This window comes from Podarcis bocagei (genome assembly GCF_964188305.1).
Source record: "Podarcis bocagei genome assembly, chromosome: 16".
Classification (NCBI taxonomy): Eukaryota; Metazoa; Chordata; class Lepidosauria; order Squamata; family Lacertidae; genus Podarcis; species Podarcis bocagei.
The window spans coordinates 11,794,306-11,816,535 of record NC_138142.1 but is presented as its reverse complement, the minus strand read 5'-3'; the positions used below and the strand labels follow the sequence as shown (position 1 = coordinate 11,816,535).

The window sequence follows — 22,230 nt, the reverse complement described above, 5'->3', positions numbered from 1 at the left end:
ATTATTTTTCAAAGATGACAAAGCAGGGACAGAATCAAAGCATTACCGTCTCAGCCTCATTGCAGCTTTCACATAGAAAACGTAGGGAGCCTGCTGCCTCATATGAGGTTGGACTAGCTATTCACATAGCCACACAGATTAGCAGCAACTTGCCAAGATCTTCAGAGGTCTTTCCCATTACCTCCTATCTGATCCTTTTAATTGGATATACCAAGGACGTGGGTGGCGCTGTGGGTTAAACCTCAGCGCCTAGGACTTGCCGATTGCATGGTCAGCGGTTCGAATCCCCGCGGCGGGGTGCGCTCCCATTGCTCGGTCCCAGCGCCTGCCAACCTAGCAGTTTGAAAGCACCCCCGGGTGCAAGTAGATAAATAGGGACCGCTTACTAGTGGGAAGGTAAACAGCGTTTCCGTGTGCGGCTCTGGCTCGCCAGAGTAGCTTCGTCACGCTGGCCACGTGACCCGGAAGTGTCTGCGGACAGCGCTGGCTCCCGGCCTCTAGAGTGAGATGAGCGCACAACCCTAGAGTCTGTCAAGACTGGCCCGTACGGGCAGGGGTACCTTTACCTTACCAAGGACTGAACCTGGGGTCTCTACCGAATGTGTTCATCCTTTTGGTCAAAATACTGTATGCTTAGTTCTTTTCAGGATAAGAAGCAAGCATTTCCTCTTTTCCTTGTGAAACAAGCCATGCTCTGATTTCCAAATCAGGATACTTGAAGTCCACTGTATATCATGTTCTTCCTCTCTGACTATTGGGACTGACTCCCCCATGTTTAATAAAATACTAGAAACAAGACATCCAAATGTTAAAATGTAATTTGAAGAGTATCTTCACGCCTCGGGCATTTTGATGCTCTACAAGGAAAGAAACAAAACAACTTCTTTTAACACTCCTCTCCCCTTGGGTATTTCTTGTCCTTGCTCATCCCTCATGAATTCCAAAACAAGAATTCTTGTTGCTCTATCCTCCTTTGTTACTTTCCTTTAAATAATAATAATAAAAGGACCAAGATAGGATTAGAAAAAAGGAAAGGAAGAAATTATCAAGTGGCTAAGAAAGGTAGAATAATTTTATTTTTAAAGGAAATGTTGAAAATAAAATTATTTGTTTGCACAGCCTTTTTAAGCACGCAGAGATGTAACTCTAGATGCTGAGCACATCTGCTGTTTTGGTGTGTGGGTTCAGAATATCACCACACAGTGCATCTGGATGATGCAGATCTGAGAAAAGAGGAAGACAGCTACCTTCCCTGCCTCATCAAGGAAAAAGACAAGTCTCTGCTTGCACATTTACAGTCAAATTTTATTAACTGCTTGGCTCCCTGAAGGGTAAATGTAGGACTTGGGTTCCCAGCTTCTCCTGTGGTACCAGAAGCCCTGAGGCTTCCAAATACTCTTTCATTGTGGTTTGTTTTCACTGCTGAAAGAAAATGGAGGGGAGAAATCAAGCCAATCTCCCTTCTGCACCCCACACCCTACTTTTCAGGCTGATGGAAACAACCTCAGCAAGGATAAGGCTATGTATTCAGAATTGCAGTGATTATAATCAAGATTGTGGAGCAGCACCTGTAGGGCACAGCTGCAGCAAACCAGCTACATTGTGTCAGCATTCAACAACTGGACGCTGTTGCTGTTGTTTTGAAATGAAAGGTGGGGCGAGCATTAAAGCGTTGAAAGAACTACCCCCTTATTGGCCTTGCAAAATTGTTGCCATGGCACAATGGTCTTTCTTTCATTCTACAGTATTGGGCTGATGACACTAACAGCCCAATTTATTATTGTTGTCAAAAGACCTTCATCTACTGTGAATGACCAAGGATGCTCTCACAGATGATATAAGAGATCTAGGTGGGATATAAGGGTTCAGGTGAACCCTTAGGGCTCAGTGCTGTGTAAATCAATACAAGAACCTTGAACCTGGCTCAGTAGCAGATGGGCAGTCTGTTTTGATAATGGTGTCACATGTTCTCCACCAGATACTCCCATCAGCAATCTGGTTGCAGTATTCTGCACCAGCTGGGGCTTCCGAACAAGACCCAATGGTAGCCCCATATAGAGTGCATTACAGTAATCTAGCCTTGAGGTTACCAATGCATGAACTACAGTGGTAAGGCTATGCCTGTCCAGGAATGACATTAGTTGGTAGACTAGACGAAGCTGGTAAAAGGCACTCTGAGTCACAGAGGACACCTGGGTGACAAAGATGTATCCAGGAATACCTTCAAACTATGCACTTGCACCTTCAGAGGGTGCACAACCCCATCCAGAACAGGCAATTTGCCAATTTCCTGAATGCGGGAGCCACCTACCCAAACAGCTTCTGTCTTCCCAGGATTCAAACACCATTTATTGGCCCTCATCCAGTCTACCATTGCATCCAGACACCGGTCCAAAGCTTTCACAGCCTCTCCTGATTCAGATGTTATGCCGAAGTAGAGCTGTTGTGTCGTCAGCATACTGATGACGCCTCGCTCCAAAACTCCTAATGACCATACCCAACAGCTTCATATAAATATTAAATAGTACTGGGGAGAGAACAGTACCATATGGAACCCCATAGCACAAACGACGAGGAACATACACCCAGTGCTACTCTATGAACATGACCTTAAAGATACAAACGGCACCACTGTAATACACTGCCTCCAATACCCATCTTGCTAAGTTGGTCCAGGAGAATACCTTGGTCAAAATGGTATTCTGAGATCTCGTCTGAAGTAACAGGCTAACACTTCCCTCTCACGATAAAGGTCAAGCTACAGTCAAGCAGTGTTGCTGAGATCATAGAAATCATAGAATTGTAGTTCTGGAAGTGATCCCAAGGATCATCTAGTTCAACCCCCCACAAATAGACATTCTGTTGTGTCAACCGCAACTTAGGTTTAAGGTGCCATTTTGTGCCTAGCTTATATATCTGAGTTTCTAACACTGCCCTTGCCCCTATAGACATCTCACAACCTCCCCTGTCTCCGCAGCCTCAAATGCCAGATAGTCATGTCGATGGTGCCTCAAATGCCGGTGGCCACTGACTCAGAGCAAGACCACAAGCCCTGCATTCTCCTCTCTGAAGCCAAAGTGACTGTACAGAGCCTTTGGAAGCCCACCTGCTGCTGCTAGACCATAGCATTTTGAATAAATCATGCCAAGTAATTTTGTCTGAGCCGAGTGTGTATAGATCTGAAGGACATCTTAGGTTCAAGTGAAACTGAGGCATACCTCCAATGATTGGACCACACATACATTTTTGTAAAGTTATAATATATATTTACCAATCCTGGAGTATTAAATGGCCTAATTTTTAAATTCTAATTGACCTAGGCAATTTCATCTACTTAGTGGTGTTCTTTTGTTTATATTTTGTACACAAATTGCAATTGCTGGTCTTTTAAATTATCTGTATCTGTTTGTATTTGATGCCCAAATATGCAAAGGCTAGTGGTTGATGCAAATATCTACATACCTACCTACCAACCAACCAAACAACCAACCAAACAACCAACCAACCGTCCAGGCCACTGGATACATATGGAATATCACAATACATTGACATGTCTTTAAGTTGGCACATGAATATTTTCTGTTTTGGTTACAGGCGAACATGACTACTCTTCTAGAAAGGCAAGTTACAGCATGGCACTTCCATACATTAGTACTAATTAGTACATTAGTACAGCAGTGCAGAGGACAAATATCAAACATCAGCATCTACCATGTCACTTCCACAACCAAGTATACACAATCCCTTCTGATGTGACGCTTCCTCTTTGCTTCAGGTTGAATATTACAGTACTAAATGCAAACAGAAAACTGCAATATCCTCAATCAATCCTGAACTTAGTTGGAATAGGAAAGAATGTTCAAAACTCCTTTTAAAAGGTGTCCTTTCTAAATGTCCCTGAATACCATGGGCTACAACCAATCTCTTTGGGAGGATATAAAAGTCAGCCTTCATCACTATACCCAAGCTTCATAAATACCAAGGCCCCCTTTTCCCTGGGAACCGAAAATGCAAGCACTGTTAAAATATTTATGTCCTACAGGAACACTTGAAAGTGAACAGTTGCCTTTGTTACAGGCCTCTTGCATCTCTGGATGCAAAAACAGCATACATTTTAAAAAAAATCTTTACTTAATCAATATACCCACCACAATCTGGTTCTACATTCACAATCACTAATGCTCATTAAAACTGCCACAAACACACTGAAAGAGGGAGGGATGGAAGGAGAAACCTCTTTTGCCATTGTTTAACCTCAATTGACAGTAGAAAAGGATACTTAAATTGTAATTAATCCACAATTTGAAATATGCACCAGGGTATGGGTAACAAATATCTATGGTGGGGGCTTAATAGACACACTTAAAATAGCTTTAAAACAGTATGCAAAATATCTACAGGTCTGTGACTGGAAATTCTTACAACTCATCATTATCGAGTGATGCCTAAATGCTTAGAGATGTTTCGGCTCACGCATTCAGGGAACCTGTTTTAAGGTGGAGGCAAATAAGCAAGGCCTAGGCACTCTAGTATTTTTGAACAGCCTGCTTATGGTATCATGCTTGGCTTCTGACGCAAGCAATGGTACGAGGACTGTGACTGTGAGTTGAGAGGGCTACTGCCAGACAGGACACAAGAGGCACCAGACCCAACAGAGAGGCAGGATGCAGTTGGAATCCGCAGGCCTTGCAGAATGTTAAATCTGATATCCTCTTCCCACATTGCCGATTCCAGGCCTGATGAGTGGGGCATTTCCTCAAACTGCTTCTTTCCCACTCTACATGGGTGTCACAGGCAACTCCCTTTTCCTAAACCAAAGCTGAAGTGTACCATGCGTTCAAAAAGCCACAGGAGTTAGAACGGGCTAGACATTACACTGTGTGGCTCCTCCACACAAATCATTGCTTGCCTCCAGTGTTCCTCTCTGAAACCCAATAAGGCACCAGTGGGAAAGAGAGCACATGCGAAATTAATTACTGTAAAATTAAACTGGATTGTCTTTTTCCTCTTCCTTCGCTCCCTTACCCAACAAAGCCCTTCCTGAAATCTCTCCAAGGTGTGTATATTTTATTTAAGTCACCAGAGCCCAAGCAGAACAGCCAAGACATTCACAGAAGTCAAGAAAGAGGAGGGCATGTGAGCACAATAGCTCCTTAAGAGAGCTCGCTCCCCCTCCGTCCCTCAAGCCTTCCCTTGCTCCAATGAACGTTTGGTGTCTGTCCATGAAAAACAAACATCAATCAGGCAACAGGCTGCCCCCCCCCATTCCTGGTCTGAAATAACAGACGTCCCCCACTGGGCTGGGAACGCCACTTCCCGGTCCAGCGCACATAGGGGATAATAACAGGGGAGCAGAAGGGGGGGGGGATGAAATCCCGCTCCAAGGTGCCAGAATACACAGTGAACTGTGCTTTTCAGAGCCAGAGAAAACTTTGGAACACAACAGCTTTTGATTCCCCTCGTCCCATTGGGCACGTTAATTATTTAATAGCTGGCTCGTGCATTTTCAGCGGTGATCTAGGAGGAGGAGGAGAGGAGGGAAGCAGGCGTTTCTCTCTCACACACACGCAGACTGGTCTAGCGGTGTATCTGTCCCCAGCAGGCATGTTGTGCTTCTTGGATGAAATAGTAAGAGGTGAGAGTTTCCAAAACTGGACAGAGGGAAGCAGTTTCCCATTAGGTAGCTGCAGAGTTCACAGTACGAGGCAAAGCAAATGAGACTTGCATGAGGTCTGGGGGTGTGCCCCAACCATGGATTTCTCTGAAACGGAAACTTGGGAAATGTCGGTTTCTCTCTGCCCCACTTTTCAGATGCAAAGGGAACGCATGCTTATATGTTTACTGTTGCCCAGCGCCCAGAATATGAAACGATGTCAGGAATTTTTCTGAGCAGCAGTTCCTCTGCCATGGCTGGACGGTGAAATCTGCAACCTTGTTGGCAGCTCAAGCATTTTCATGGGCAATCAGCAATGGTGCCAGTCAAAGCTTCGGAGAAATCAGATCTGACTGGTCTTGTTCACAAAAGAGAGGGAGGCGGGGGAGACAGAATATGCATCTGGGTATAAATAAAATAAAGCCCCCAACCTAGTCTGCCAGCCTGCCTGCATACCATCTAACACCGCTTGATGGGAAACCCCTCCAAAATGACAACACCCTGCTCTGTTTGTTTAAAATTAAACATAGGAAGCCTGGCAGGAAAGCACAAAGGCAACCTTGCCAGCAGCAACAGAAGTAGACTCAGCAAGCTGCTGATCTATGCTAGACACCTGGGTGGCATCTTTAACAGTACAGGCCCACAGGGTGAGGAAAGGAGAACATTTCCTTGGCTAAGTAAATGCTTGAAGCAGGAATGCGTTCGAATTCACACATTTGGAACCAAAGAGGTGGTCTGTTTGTGGGTTTTTTTTAAAGATGAAAACATCTGTCCATGGGTCTACTAGAAAGACAGCTTTGCTTATTATTAAAGCACAGAATGTCTGTGACCCAATGACTGAGAGCTGTGCAAGCAAGCAGGGCTCTCCCACTGTTGGTGACACTAGGCAAGTGTCTCCCGCACACCACAGAATTATAGCGTTGGAAGAGACCCCAAGGGTCTTCTTGTAGAGCTCCACTCGCCCCAGCTGACTTTGGAAGCCCTGTCTGTGAGCACATGAAGCTACAAGACCCAACCCAGTAAGATTCCTACATCACACATAACAGAGTTTGGACCGTGGCTGATATGCCACCTGCATTCATTGCAACTATCGTTAGTAGTTATGTGACCACAAACCACAGAGGCTATAAGCCATAGTTAGAACTAAAGTGGCAGGACAGAATTTTCACAGCCAAAGCTGCTCTCTGTCACATATGGTAGAAGAAGGACACAATGTACACAACTATTCACGACTATTGTAGAATTCCTACTGGAACTAACTCCACTGAGGAGTCAAAACCTCCTGTCCTTTTAATTTATTTAAAAAGTCTAAAACCTGCTTGACTTTTATTGTGTGCACATAAGGTAATTTTAAACAATAAAAACACAGTGTTTAAATACTGAACTAATTTAATTTACTATTATTGATTTTACTGGGATGGGGCAGTTTTTCTAACCTCAGACACCCAAATGTGGATTTGGATCCAATGTCATGCTGGTAGGGCTTGTCCAAGACTATTTGCTGCTTGAGGCAAAGCAGCAATCACACCCACACACACGCAACCAAAGTCAAGATCAGTCAACTTGTTCTGGCAATTGGGGCATAAAAACTCACAATAATGTATCCAACTCCAAGTAAAATTACTAAAGTAAATAATACTTTGCAGCCCTTTTATGACACCCCAAATCTCACCTTGCCTCATCTCTTGAGAGGGCCTTCTCAGTGGCTGCTCCCAGAATTTCCCTTCCTAGAGAAATTAAGAGTGGCTTGTCCCTCCGCTGGCAGGTAGAAACTTCCTTGTTTCAAAAGGCTTTGGGGAACTGACTATTTTTAAGGAAAGGGCTGGTGCTGTTAGGTTTTTGTTTTTACTGTAATGATCTGTATGTTGTAATAGATCTTATACACACACATAAACATTCTATTAATGACTAATTGTATTTTAATTATTGTTTTTTTCTATGTTTTTAGCTGTTTCTATTTTAGCTGTAGGCCACTTTTGAGTTCTTGTCAGGGGAAAAGGTGGGATATAAATAAATATAAGTATAGCAGCAGCAGCAGCAGCAGCAGCAGCAGCAACAACAACAACAACAACAACAACAACAGGGCCTTCCCTGCCATCATGATTCAAGAACATAATTACATACAACGGACAAATCCAGGTTGCATGCTCCATTTCTGCACCTTTGGTATCTAGGAAGGTGTATCACTGACAGCAGGAATGTTCCACATGATCAATTTTATATCTGATGAAATTGTTTCATTGTTTTCAGAGACTGTATGGACAGTTTTGTTGTTTGAGTTTGTTGTAATTATTTTATTGTTTCTGTTGCTTGTTTCACTGTGTTTTATTCTGTTTTTACCACGTACACCGCTATGAAGGCTTTATGCTGTGAAGTAGTCTATAAATTTGTTTTACAACAACCACCCGTTTAATCCATGCTGTCCAAATACTACTCAGGCGATGTTGCAGGGAAGTACAGTAGAAACCACACCATGTTAGGAACGACATGCATCAGCCCACAAACAATGCTCTTGCATGGCGGCAGCGAGGAACGAGCATCTTTCAGCAGCAACGAAACTGCCCGTGTCTCCCATTTTGAAAAACTTGTCCTTTCACAGTAGAAAGGTGTGCAATTAACAGCATCAACTTAACGGTGTTGTAAATCTCAGGCAGAAGAGCAATCAGATAAACAGAGGCTGAAGCTTATACTGTCGTGTGTGTGTGCGCGCACACATGAGTGTGGATTTTTAGGATGAATTATACGCAAAAATGAAATTGCAGGAGTTGTCAGGGCATGAAGGATGCCCCCACGATCCAACCTCATTCACTCAGGATAGGACAGGACAGGCTGCTGTGAGCAATATAGGGATTTACACATCTCAAAATGAAGCTAATATAAAAATCAATTACTGAAACATACCACATGTCAACCCTGGGATTGCTGTGGAGAATGAACTATTACTGCTCGCCGCACAGATTGATCGGGAGAGAGCGCTTCCTGCTCATCAACCGCACGCCCCATGATTCCAAGATTGGGGGAAGGTTTCAGGGGAAAGAACTGTGCATCAGTCTGCAGGGGGGCTGAAACGGCAGCTTGTTAATAGTATTCTCTCTGCTCCAGCTGACCTCACTTCCACAAGAAGGAAATCACTGATTCACAAGAATTTTAGACAGCATCAGGGTTGCACACAAAAGGGAAACTGGACCCATCTGCAATTAAAGCGTGTGCTGTGATGGCATTGATCACTTTCATTGATTGAGCAGAAGGAAACACAAGATGACCTGGATGGTGGGGGGCAACTCCAGTACCCCCTTCTTATCCGGGCACCCCCAAAGCTCCCCCCCCCGCTGACTTGTCAAATTACTTGTCAATTGCTGGTCTGGCCTCTATTACTACGCCAGTGACCTGCACCATGCACAGGGTTACTCTGCCTGCCTGCAGGAATCCCTAATGGGCTATTATACAACTAAAGGCAGATTAATATTGATAACTTGTCAAACTGTTTCTCAAAAGTTAAGTGTGTGGCTGTAAGAGTGTAAAAGATAAGCAGGGAACAGAGAATCCAGTGGCATTAAAAAAAAGAGAGAGTCACAAATACACAAAGCATCAGAATGCACTTGCCTTTCAATAGCAGCAGTGAGTGTAAATGGAAGTTTTGCTGGGTGGGGGTGTTTGCAGATGAGTCCTGGCTGCACACTCTGGGTGTAATTCATGGGCAGGTCAGTACTAGAGCTACATAAATAACATGATTTATGTCCCCACTGACTGGCAGCAGCTCTCCAGGGTTTTCAGACAGGGTTCTCTTCCAGCCCTACTTGGAGATTCCAGGTATTGAACCTGGAGCCTTCTGCATGCAAAGCAAATGTTCTGCCACTGAGCTGCGGGCCTTACTAAACTGTAAATCTGAACTCGGGAGCACAAAGGGAGTCTAGCCAGAAGCAAATGTTTATTGAAACGAATGAGAGGGAAAGGTAAACAATCATGGGAAAAGATGAAGAGCCCATTCAGTTTTTCTTTTTAAAAATTCTTTTAGCTCAAGGTAATATAAACTGTTATTAGTCAAAGGTTGGAATTATTTATTAAATGCCTTTGCTCATAACCCGATAGCCTCTTTTAATTGACTTTCACACAAACTGAACATGTAAAACTTGTCTGCTGAGGCAGAACCGTGCATGTTGGTTATTTTTCTCTCCTCGTTACAAGACCCCCTCAGAACTCTCCCAATATATACTCTATAATTAAAGAAAACAAACCATTCTTTCTATAACATTTATACTAGTGAGAAGAAATTGTTTATTGTTTAAGGGCTTTCCCTCCCCCCCTCCCCCCTTTTAAGCCCTCACACGCTGTTAACGTTCCAGAATATTTAATTGTGCTGCATTTAAAATGTGAAATATTTTCAGGAAATGAACCAATTCTACCAAGGAATGGCAGTTGCACAGAGACATTTATGCTACCCTAGGTAATGGGATGAGCACGTAGCTTCTCTCTCAACTCCAAAAACGCAGCCGTGGCTTGGACGCTTTAAATCAAAAAGCAATTTCAGTCTGTAATGCTCAAATAAATAATTAAGTACATTCTATCTCCCGCAGTATTGCTTCTATTTATTCTCACCCCAGTGACAGGAATGTAGCAGCGTACCCCAATAACCTTAAAATAACAGACCTGCCACCCACCAGAGAGTGCAGAAATGTTTACAACTCAACTTTTCACCCTGATACTACAAAGGAACACTGTATACCAGCTTAACAGTGGAAAATACTCAGCTGGCGACGGCTGGGTTAAGTTGCGGAGAGGTTCGATATTGCTGTCTTGTCTTAGACAATACTAGATTGGTGTTGATATTAAAACCATAAATTGCTTCTCTGCCTCAGCTGTTGGTCCTGATGACATTTTTGCCCGTGTAAGTTGAGCTTTCCTGACATGAGACAAACGGCACCGATTGAAAACTGACCTCAGTGTGTGGCTGTGAATTTTCCACTGGGCCTTAACAGAAGAGTGGTATGAGTTGCGAGAGTCTGTGAATAAATGGTGCAGGGAATCTTGGTGTTAATGTACAGGATTGAGCTGCAGATCTAAGTGTCGTCAGAAGAGAGACAGGGGACCTATGGCCATCCACATGTTGTTAGACCCCATCAGCCACAGCCACTGAGTCCACTGGTCAGGGAAGATGGGAGTTGTAGGACAACAATATCTGGAGGGCTGCAGGTTCCCCTGCTCTGCTTTAGGTCCTCATGTGACTGGCTGTGCAGTCACAGAACATGAAGAAGGTGAAGAATTGATTTATGGAATTCACTGCCACGAGATCACACTAATCCAGAGAGGAGATGTTTCTCAACATGGAGCTTTCCATGTTTGGGATTCTATGCCTCTGAATTCCAGTTGATGGTGAGCAACTATTAGGAAGAGAGGTTGAAAACCTTCCTGTGGGCTTCCCAGAGGCATCTTATTGGCCATTTTGGGAAGCAGAACACTTGACTAGATGGACCTATCTAGATGGACCTAGCAGCACTTTTCTTATGCTTCCACAATGGACCAGTGAACAGTGATGGAGCTACAGCTTTAGGAACCGGGCCCTATGATCAACATGAAAAAATCCAGGCTATTTAACTGTACAACTGGGGAGTGAGCCTCACTGAGCACAGTGGAACTTGTATGTGAGTTAACATGCACGGGATTGTGATGTAAAGCAATGAATGCTTATGGCCTATTTTGGTTGTCCATTCTTTCAGTATGAATAAGCGTTTCCTGGATATCAGTCCCAAACACACTTAGAATGGTGTGCCTCGGTTCTTGATAGTCTCTCACCCAGTTGGCTGCAAACTGGAACCCAAGTGAGTGTGACACAGCAAGGAGGCACTCTGATAAGATGATGTCTTGAGTGGAAATTCCACATTCCTAGGATGCTTCACATCTTCTAGAGATGAGCAGACAAACACCTGTGCCACAAATGTATCTGCAGCATTTCTTACAACATGAGAAACACATACCTCTCTATCTGTCTTGCCTTAATGTCTTACATAGGAATATGAAACCATGTACAGATACAAACGATGGGGATGGCTACCATACAACACAAAAACACATATACATAGCATTTAAAGAAATGTACCTACAATTTCTGTGAAATGGAACTGGACTTTAAAAATCAGGAGAAGGCAGATAAAGTATGGGCTGCTTATTATTATTTTTTCCTCGTCCAAATTTTATCCCCAAAACAACCCTGTAAAGTTGGCTAGGCTGAGAAATAGTAACTGTCCCAAGGTCAAAGCACTTCATATACCTGAACAAAGTTCTGAACCGGGGTTGTCCTGTTTCATGACACCACACCAGCTCTCCTTAATTTCCACATAAAGAGACTCGTTGATTCTGTGCATCCACTTCTTGCATTTGGTCAACCAGCTGCCTAAGAGGTTTATCAAGCTTTAATCAGGCAATATAGTACTCGGACCATAAAAAGGCAGGCCTGAAAGGGATGGCTCCCACACATTTAGATTTCAGACGAAGTGCTGGAACAGCTGCTAATTATGACGGACTATTTTAATTTGATCCCCCCCCCAGATTACTTTTCATTTGTGTAAACTGAGATCCAGCAAGAACCACCCACTCCCGGCCAAAAGGAAATCTAATTAGCCATCTCCATTACTGGTTGGCCTCAATAAAATATTTCATCTCGCTGACGAATTCCATGCCTCTAAGGAAGACAAGAGAAACAAGTGGGGGAGGAACAGAGGAAATGCAGAAGCAAAAGAACTTGCCCAGGGTCAGACCACAGGCAGCAGCGGGGGCATAGCCTGGATCTCTTTCCGCCAAGCTCATTTCCCTAGACAAAAACAGAAGGCTGCAGAGTACTGTATATGCTGAGAGCAGCTTCGCCTGTGTTAGTTTCCACTTCACTGGAAGCCTGCCGGGAGCCAGGTGAAGTAACCATCCATTTCCAAACCCTCCCACGCCCCCAAGTCCTTCTTGAAATAATAAGGTATCCATTCTGAAGCAGCATGCCCTATCTCTGGAGGTTTTGCATTTCTAGTTTTTAAAATGATTTACTATGACAGTTTAGCACAGCAGGGAAGGAAAGGGGAGTGGGGGGAACATAGGAAAACACTCAGTCCCCTTAAGGCAACAGAATTATGCAGCCCTGATCTCCAAAGAACACGGTCTCTTTTCTGGATCAGACATGCTAGTCAAAACCTCAGAGTCCTCTTAACAAGAAATCTCTCTTGCTGGCCTGAGGCACTATTCTGTGGCCAGGAAGACAAAATAAAAAAGACAATAAAATAAAAGGCAGAGACTTCAAAAGGATTGCAAGCTGTTAGCCCACATGGCAGGCAGTTGCAGATCATCCCACATTGACAATTAGAGGCTACCTGCTGAGAAAATGTGGTTTCTGCTCAGCAAAGGCTGTACTGACTGGTCAGATTCTTTTTTAAGCCCATTACTGTGAAGGGTTTAAGTAGCTCTAAGAAGCTGGGGTTTCTCCCTAGTAAAGGGTGTCTATCAAGCTCTATGGAGTTAAAATGCTCTGGAACAACGACGATCCTTTTAATACATCCAGTGGCCAATGCTAAAAGAGTTGATGGTGAAGTCCTTACAGGTTTTTTCTTTTGGGGTTGGGTGGTCCACAGTCTTCAAGAAGTGACGGCACATCAGACTTTAATACCAGTGAAGGCAGTGAATGGAAAGTGTGTGTGGAAACCATTGGAGGGGTGTGTGTTTGTTTATAGGTCAAAATCAAATACTACTACTACTTCTACCATATGCAATTTTGGCAGTTAGAAGCAAGGGCTACCAACTACTGTGACTTGCAGTCAGAGCTTCATTTATATCCAAACTAACATACCAATTCAAAACCCGACTCAGCTGTTTGCCCCAGTGATCTCTAGGGGCCGTAGTTTTGCAAGGGGACAAGAGATTCCCTGCTCCATCACAAATCTATGGTGCTTAGGCAGGGCTGCTTGGAGGACACTTATGAAAGTTAAACCAGTTTGAAATGTTTGAGGAACTGGACACAGAGGAAGGAGTCAACTTCCTTCATGGGCATAAATCACCCTATATATGAAATAAAACCAACAGGTGCATGGTCAGCCAAGCTAGTTACTATGGCAACGGCCAAGTGATTATAGCATGTCAACTCATTAGCGAGTCTTGAGAAGGGAGTCGTAGTCTGTGTTATGTCTTAAATTGCTGGACCAATAGAAATTATTAGTATTTATATGTATCTGCAAAGCCTACAAGCTGTATACATATACAAAACTGTATTACTGAAGCCTTTTATCTTTTGCAACGGTAAACTATTTGGACCTTAATTTGCCTGTGTGGTGATTGGAACTGGGGGCAACATGTCTGCTGCATGGGTATGTCACCTAAGATTCCCAACATGAAATTCTGAAAGTCGTAGTATTTGGAAACTAGATTTAGATAGTCTAAAGCTCAGAGAGTCCATCCTCTCTACAATAGGAGTAAAAAAATGTTAACAAGAAGTAGCCACAGCTCTCTTTAAAATCAGAGATTTATTGGCCCTTTTTACGGTAGAACACCAAAGATGTTAGAGTTCTTGCATCAGCTGGCTACTCGACTCAAAGCCCTTTGGTAGGGCTTTTTCACTTGAAGGGGACCAGACTTTGAGGCAACCTTATATTTAAGTCTGTTAGCCATTAATGGCCAGGAACTGCATGCAAGTGAGTGAGTGGCTGGGCTGGAATGATAGAGGTGGAATCCTTGATCTAAGAAACCAGGCAGGCAAGTAAATGAGTGAAGCCCCCTCTTCTCACCCTACCTAGAAATATAGCTTTCCATCACTCCTCTATCAGTCCAGAGGATGATGATGATGATTTCCATGTAGTAAATTTGGGGATCTTATCTACAAGGCCATTTAAATATATATTTATTGATTTTTAAATATTAAACAAGTATAACAACAAACAACAACAAACATATTCATTATTGCAGCATGCAAATCTACAAGGCTGGTTTGAGTGCAAGACAGGAACATTTTTCAACACTTGGACCTCAGCACTGAAAGTGAGGTCAGTTAGGTACAAAAAAAGTGTCGAGCCAAAATCTGCCAGCTGTTATCTACCCCCACCTATTTTGCTGTCCCGTTTGCAGGTGGAAAAACAAGAAAGGCATTTCAGCAATTTACCAGGTGAGCCACCAGCAGTGGCTATGTCTTTGGCCTATCACCACATGAGTTATTACATTTAGGTTTGAACAAAGCAAAGGACATACTGAGGCAGTGTTTGCTTGAAAATAATCTGTCTGCAATGAGAAAATTGAGTCCTTTGTACGACTTGTTTCCCAGCTAGTCCTCTTGATACGGTAGCATTGTATCAACAAGATCTAGCATACCTGAATATACTTTATTGAGTGCACAACTGAATGTGCCTGCCTTCAGCAGTACACATTATAAGAGAATCCCATTACAAAACTGGATATGTCCATGTGGATATGGCAGTGTCAAAACTGTGGCTGATATTTTGTTGTTTGGCTCTTTGTGTGGAGATTTGCATAAAGAGTTAATCACTTTGTTTTTAAGAGTCTCAACCTGGGAGTCTAGGCGCTTATTACATGGCTTTTCTCCTTGGAGATAAAGACTAGCTGGTAGCAGCAAAAACTGCAGAGCCCTGAGTTTTAAACTATGTAATTTTTAAATTCTGATTGAGTTTGGCAATTTCATCTGCACAGTGGTGTTTCTATGTTTATATCAGCACACAAATTGCAATGACTGATGTTTTAATTTAGTCTGGTAATTTTACCTGCTTAGTTGTTTATATACATATCTTTGATTTTTTTTACTCTAATTGCAAAGCCCAGTGGATGATGCAAACAAATATCTAACACCAGTGGCATAGCACAATTCTCATGCTAGCGGTGTGGACAGAGCTTTGGGGGAAAGGGACAGCACCCCTCATCTCCTCCCCCCATTTATTATTATTATCTGTCCTTCACCAGTAAGTCCCAAAGTAGGTTACAATAACCTAAAATCAGAATCAAAAACAGTTAAAATAAATTATAGTCACAGGAATAGAGTGGGTCCCAAGCACACATCTCAGGTAGGTGCTGGGGGAAAGAGGTGCCCCTTCAGTATTCACGAAAAGCTATATAAAGAAAGTAGCAGACACACCTCTGTGGGGAGGAAATTCCCACACTTGGGAGTTGCTGGAGAGAATGCTCTCTTCTGGGCTGCCACCACCCTGAACTTCTGACCAAGGCCAGAACAACCAAGAGGGCCCTCAGCTGATCTTAACACCCAGGAGAGTCTGTAGGGAAGGAGGTGGTCTATCAGATATATGGGGCCTAAATTGCTTAGGGTTTTAATTACAAGCATGTGTACTCTGAATTGGGTCCAGAAAATAACTGGCAGTTCAATGCCCCTCTAAGAAATATTCCTTGCTCAGAATGCCCTAGAATAGTGATGGCACAAAAACTGCAGTGCCCAAGGCTTCATGGTCATGAAGCATTATGGCAATGGACATTTGGGATGGGGTGGCTAAGAGGAACCCACCACAAATACACGTGGCAGCCGCAAAACACCAACACATGAAAGACCCGAGGGATTTCAGCCCTGAAACCCCACACAGCAAAATACTATCATGATGTTCAGCAGTGGAATGTGAGAAGTCCATTAAGAGGTCTGTGGACAGTGTCCTCAGAATGCGGTCAAGGGGACAGCATTTAACTTCTAAACAGAGAGGCCCCAAGGCTCAGACCTGCATGGGAATCACACCTTAGGGCCCGGAAGGAATTCATCCTAAGTATTTTGGGACTGTTGCTCAGTGGCAAGTGGAAAGCCTTGCTGGACATCCTTTACAGAAGCAGCACCTGTGGCTAAAGACGAGGAGTGGTACCAAGTGGGCCAGGTTTGATGGAGCAGTGGCAGGGCCACACAGGACTCCAGCACAGTATTCCCCACTCCTCTCCTAGAAATACTTCTGGAGCTTCAAGTTCAGAAAGCAGCAGATAAAGAGATAGGTAGCTCCAAGGCAAGGTTCCTTAAGGTTCTGGGCGCTGATGGAAAGGAGGGAGCTGTACCACATAGAGAATGGGGTAGCCAACATGGCGCCCTCCAGTTGTTGTTGGATTGCAGCTCCCATCATCCATGGCCATTGGTTACACTGGCTGGGCTGATGGGAGTTACAGTCCCACAACATTCAGAAGGCACTACGTTGGCTACACCTGCTGTAGAGCCTCAGTACCCTGAATTATTAACCTTTTGGAGTCCATAATTCAAGCAACCTTCTTTCCTATGTGGCCTGAAGTAAATGGCTTGTCTTTCAGACAGAAAATTGGAAGGGGGGTGGGGGGAAAAATAGAGAGAGAGAGAAGAGAGAAAAGAATATGAAAGAGAGACTGTCTTAGAGACCAATGTGTGTGAAAGCTGGGTGCCAAAACAAACAGCCTTTTCTTATTTGTCCATTGATTTATTCACAGGGAGGATATATTGTAAAGGCTTCAACAGTGAACAGTTCACTCCCTTTGCACCAGGAAGAAATGTCTGCAGCCTCGTGCCAAGAAACAGCAAAGAAACAGCCGCTGCTCACCACCCTCAGATGAGGACCTCTCTATACTTTTATGTTTAATGATTGTTTCCTGGCAGGGAGCAAGGCTGGGGAAGGGAAGAGGACCAAATCTGGCAGAAAGCCATTTGAACCAAGCCCATTTCATGGTTGTGGACAGTTAAAGCCATACTGGAAAACAAAACACGTCCCAGGATATGCCTACTGGAAACCTATGGTTATCTGTTGCTTTGAGTTTGTTTTCCCACCTTCAAATATAGGCATTTTGTATACAAAATAATAAATAAGTGCAAGTCTTTTGTCAACCTTTTCAGACTCAACAGAAAAGGCATTGGGACCCACAAAATCACTTGAATCCTATTCATGTTTATTTGGAGCACAGGCCTGCTGTGTTCAGTGTAGGTTCACTCGGAGCTAACCATGAATTAAGGCTGCAGTCGTAGGGTTGTCACCAACTAAGTTCTATTCGGGGCAGACCCATTGAAATTAATGGACCTACTATTTTCAACAGGTCTGTTCAGAGTAGGATTCACATTGGCAGCAATAAAAAATAAAATAAAATAAAATAAAATAAAATAAAATAAAATAAAATAAAATAATACCATCTTTGTAAGGGAAACAAACTTACAACAAAATCCACAGCAAGCTGACACAACAACAGATATGTGATAACTCAGGATCCCGGAAAAGTCCTCCAAAAGCTCATTAAATTTTTTATAGATATGTCTGCATAAATATATATAAAGTAAAATAAAAGGTATGCCTGTCTACCCCTTGTGCATGTGTCTCTCTTCCCTCTTTCTCCCTTGAAAACCCTAGAAAGATGGAAGGAAGGGTGCCGCTTCCACTCGTGTGGCCCTAGGCTGGAAAAGCATGATCCACTTGAGGGTCGGAACAAGGTAGTTTTACACCAATGAAGTAATCAACAACAACAACAAAATCATGGCTGACCTGGAGAAAAGAGTGGGCAAAAGGAATCAATGGGGCGCTGCCTCTTGAGATTTCTTACAACGGGCAGAGTTCTCCAGGGCAAACTGAGCGATCCAAAGCTCAGCCTGCCTCTGAAGCCCAGTATTGCTGGTTATACCTGGATGGATAATGCATCCTGTAGTTTTCATGCCCTGGAAATATGTCTTCAGATGAACAACAAGCAGCTCAACAAAACATCAGGGAAGTATTTCTTCAAAATTACCTACCTTTAGTTGCTGCAGGGGAGAACAGCTTCTCTGAGCCTTCAGAAGCCTGAAAAGAACAAAAGAAAGAGGGTTAACTAAATGAGAGTTTATGATTTCCCAACAGCAATAAGAAAACAAATCAGTCTGAGGTCGAAGGCTGCAGTTATGTGTCACACCTGGAGGGTGCAATGTTGTGCCATTAAAAAAAGAACCAAGGATGGAGAAGCTGGTGAGGAGAGGAAGCATGTGAAAACTGGGCCCTGATCTTATATCTTTCCTATCCATTGAGGCAACCATGCAACACATAAGCTATATTCAATTATTCTTCCCACTGAAAGCACAAGGTATCGAGATGGATCCTTATCTCTTGTTGAATAAGGAAGGACAGAACTGGGAGTGGCAGAGATATAGAAAAAAGAGGCCTATGTTGTACCAAAACACAGGCCCTCTCATTTCTTCCCTCACCACTCTGCTTAGCAGATTTATTAACAAAGCTGCTTTCTCCCATTTATATCCAGGCTGTATTCTGCTTTTTGAACTCCAGCCATGCTGTAACTTCTGCCCTGGGAAGTAGTTAAGAAATCCAATTAACCTAAACCTTGTAAACAGCTTCATGGTAATCAGGGGCACTGGGTTTCAGCCAGGATAACAGCAACACGCACTGTTTAAAAAAAAAAGAAGGAAAAATAAAAGGAAAATCCATGTACATAAAGGTTTTCTTAAATAAAATCTTTCAAGGGTTCTTTCCACTCCATGAAACAAGAAAAGTTCATGGGGCAAATATAAAGGCTAAATAGTCATTATTTTGGGGTTCTGATATTTATTCAATTTTCAATTACTCAGTTAACTGAATTTTAATTTCCTAAAAAGGGACCCCAGATTAACTGGCCAGTGTATTTAAATTATTTTTAATAGTTGCCCTTATAACAACTTCAGATGGCAAGTTCCGTGTGGCAATGGGGAATACCATTTGATGATAAGCCACCATCTAAAAGCCAAGAAAGTGTATTTTCTTTAGAACTGTTAGTTTTTCACTCAAAAGCAAATTTGACCTATTGGTTGATTAGATGATCAAAACTAATATAAATAATTGACTTAAAATCCCCTAACTGTTTGACAGCCTTGCTTATTTTCAAGGATTGCACTGTACAATACTATTCTGAAATGTGCTGCTGAAAGAGGGTAATTGAGGGTAGCCTGAAAGAGGGTAACAGACTAGCCTGTGGGTCTTCTGTTTTTACCTAGCGTAGTTGTTAATGTAGTGAAATTCCTTCACAAGACAAAAGTTTTCACTATTCCAAGTGGGCTAGATCCATGATATAAAAGAATGTGCAAGGCTTATTCCCGAGTAAGAGTGAAATTCAAACTTAAGTTGCCATCTGGAAAAGATTAGCAAAGTAATGGAGCGTCCATACCTGCGGCTCTGCTAAGTCAGGGGGCAGGCAAATTGCTGAACCAGCTTGAAGCTGGTATAGCAATCAGGGCCAGATTGGACCTGGTACAGTCATATGATAGTGGTGGGGCTGGCTCACCCCTTTCCCCGGAAGGCCCCATGTTTTGAGGCCTTCCATAGGCTGCTGTCAGGAACAGCACTTCTGTCTACCTCAGGCACAGGCAACCTTCGGCCCTCCAGATGTTTTGGACTACAATTCCCATCATCCCTGACCACTGGTCAGGTAGGGATCATGGGAGTTGTAGGCCAAAACATCTGGAGGGCCGAAGGTTGCCTATGCGTGGTCTACCTGTTCGCTAAGTGGAATGAGGCTGAACTGGCTGAATGACAATGGCATCACTCGGTGGCCAGAGGTTGGGAAGAGAGGGGCAGGTCCATGCAATCCAAACCCTCCTCCCCAAGATGGCACAGAGAGGGTTTAGATTGCAGTGCTAATGTGTTAAAGACTGCAGCCTGTGTGTCTAACAGGAAGGAGATGAGATCTGCTTTTTTTTTTAATTCAACTCAGGGCTGAGCTAAGTTGATTTTCTTTCCAACATCATTGATTTTATTCTGCCCCTCCTCGGAAAGCTTGCATTATTAAGTGTCTCGTGAATTGTACTGCAACACTGCATATTTCATAGCCAGAGATTTCAGAAGCAAAATTTTAAAAAACCCAGAGAAACATAACCAGACTTGCTAGAACGCTGGGCCCTGACCCAAAAGGATCACCGGAATCAATGGGAGCTTATTTTTCCTTGCTTCAATGGCCTTTGGGCTGGGCCTTTTACAGGCAGTAAAAAAAATACTCTCTATCAAGAGTTACTTCTGAGTGACAAGGGCTTACAAGCGGCAGGATCTTACTGAATGCAGCTGCCTTTGAGAGAAAGAGAGAGAGAGAGGAGGAAAAACAACCAGTGGATGATGAGGCAGAACCCAGAAGATAAAGAACTGTTTAGCCATACATTTCCCCCAAAGGTTGCCTCTGGTCATTGAACAAAATAACCCATGAAATCCTTTGGGAGATGGAGCATCTCTTGTGGATGCAATTCTGCTTCGGGGTTATTATGTTTAAATCATCTTTTGCAGCAGAAGTGAAACAAAGGTCAGTCGCCATTCCTAGCCAAGCTTTTGGTTATTTATTTACTGCAGACCAGCCCTGTGATGCTGACAAGCATATTAAAAAGGCTCCTGACAATTCACTTTTCCCATTCCCTGTAAAAAAACAAAACCTCAAATGCCCCCGTCTACCCAACCAACCTATTTCTTTATCAACAAACTAAGGCGCAAACATATAGTGTCGTGTCCAGCTGAGTCCTACTGAAATTAATGGACCCAAGTTAGTCACGTGCATTAATTTAAATGGGTCTACTCTGAGTAGGATTAACAACGGTTGCAACCTACAGCATCTAAATCCTTAAAACAATGAGTTTTCTTCTAGATCTTCTAGATGCCCCTTATTTTGGGGGTACAGGTAAACACCTTCCAGACACTAGACTGACTGGTGCTGAATTTAAATCCCAGGCTAAAGGGGGCCAAATACAATCAAATCACAAACACTCTTTTTGCTGTGCCAACCTTACCCATCATCACCCCAGTACCTGCCCCACAGACAACCCAACTTCTCCTGCTAATTCAGTACCAGGTCAAAAGCTTAATATCAATTTTACATTGTGTGTGTATAGACTGTTTTAAAACTTGAACATGCTTATTATTTAAAGCTGCATCCAGAATACTAGCAAGAAGAGACAGAACAGGGTAGGGCAGAAAGTAGACTGGGTTCTACCCCCAAATTATGACTTCACCCCCAAATTATATTGCTGAAATGAAGGAAGTGGTGTTTGCATGTGTGCAACTAGGATTGCCTTTTTCTGTGGAAGGACGGGCACTCAGTTCGGCCCTGGTACTCAAAACAAATTCCTGGAATCAGAATTATTTAATCCTAAATGCATATATTTGTACCAGTCTCCAGTTAGTGTATCTCAGGATTCCAGTTAAAAAAACCAAGAAGATCTACTGCCTCTGTTAGCAGCAATCTAGATTCACTTAACTTGATAATGAACTGCATTACACAAGTCACACAACAGCTCAGTTCTTGCAGATGTCCCAGTTCCCTTCCCCATTTGCACTGCATGCAAGGGACTCTTGCAAATTTGCAGCAACCATGAATTATTTTATTGCACTGTATCACAGCGTCCTGCCTTCCTTCTGTGGAAGGACAACAACATGGAGTTAACTGCATAATCAATATACCATAGTGTCACTGAATTTTCATATCTGACTCAACTGTGTGTGCGCGTGCATGCGCATCAGTGTTCTTGTATGATTGTGCACAACACTGGTAGCCTTCAGTTCCAATTGTGTTACTTGATTGTGTGTGTGTGATTTATCAATGGACTCATCTACTGAAACTGTTCAATTGTTCAGTGCATAATGCAGAATGAAACAACATCAATAAACCTTACCCTCTGA

At 43.2% G+C, this 22,230-nt stretch overlaps 1 protein-coding gene across 11 annotated transcripts in view; it reads right to left on the bottom strand.

Moving 5' to 3' along the window:
* The window catches only part of FBRSL1 (fibrosin like 1), a 792,844-nt gene that overhangs the window by 72,921 nt on the left and 697,693 nt on the right, over positions 1-22,230 (bottom strand). For all 11 annotated transcript variants that reach the window (XM_081174684.1, XM_081174690.1, XM_081174687.1 and 8 more), the window contains one exon: positions 18,348-18,393. In XM_081174684.1, the coding sequence (XP_081030810.1) occupies positions 18,348-18,393 (46 nt within the window). The remainder of the gene's footprint in view (positions 1-18,347; positions 18,394-22,230) is intronic.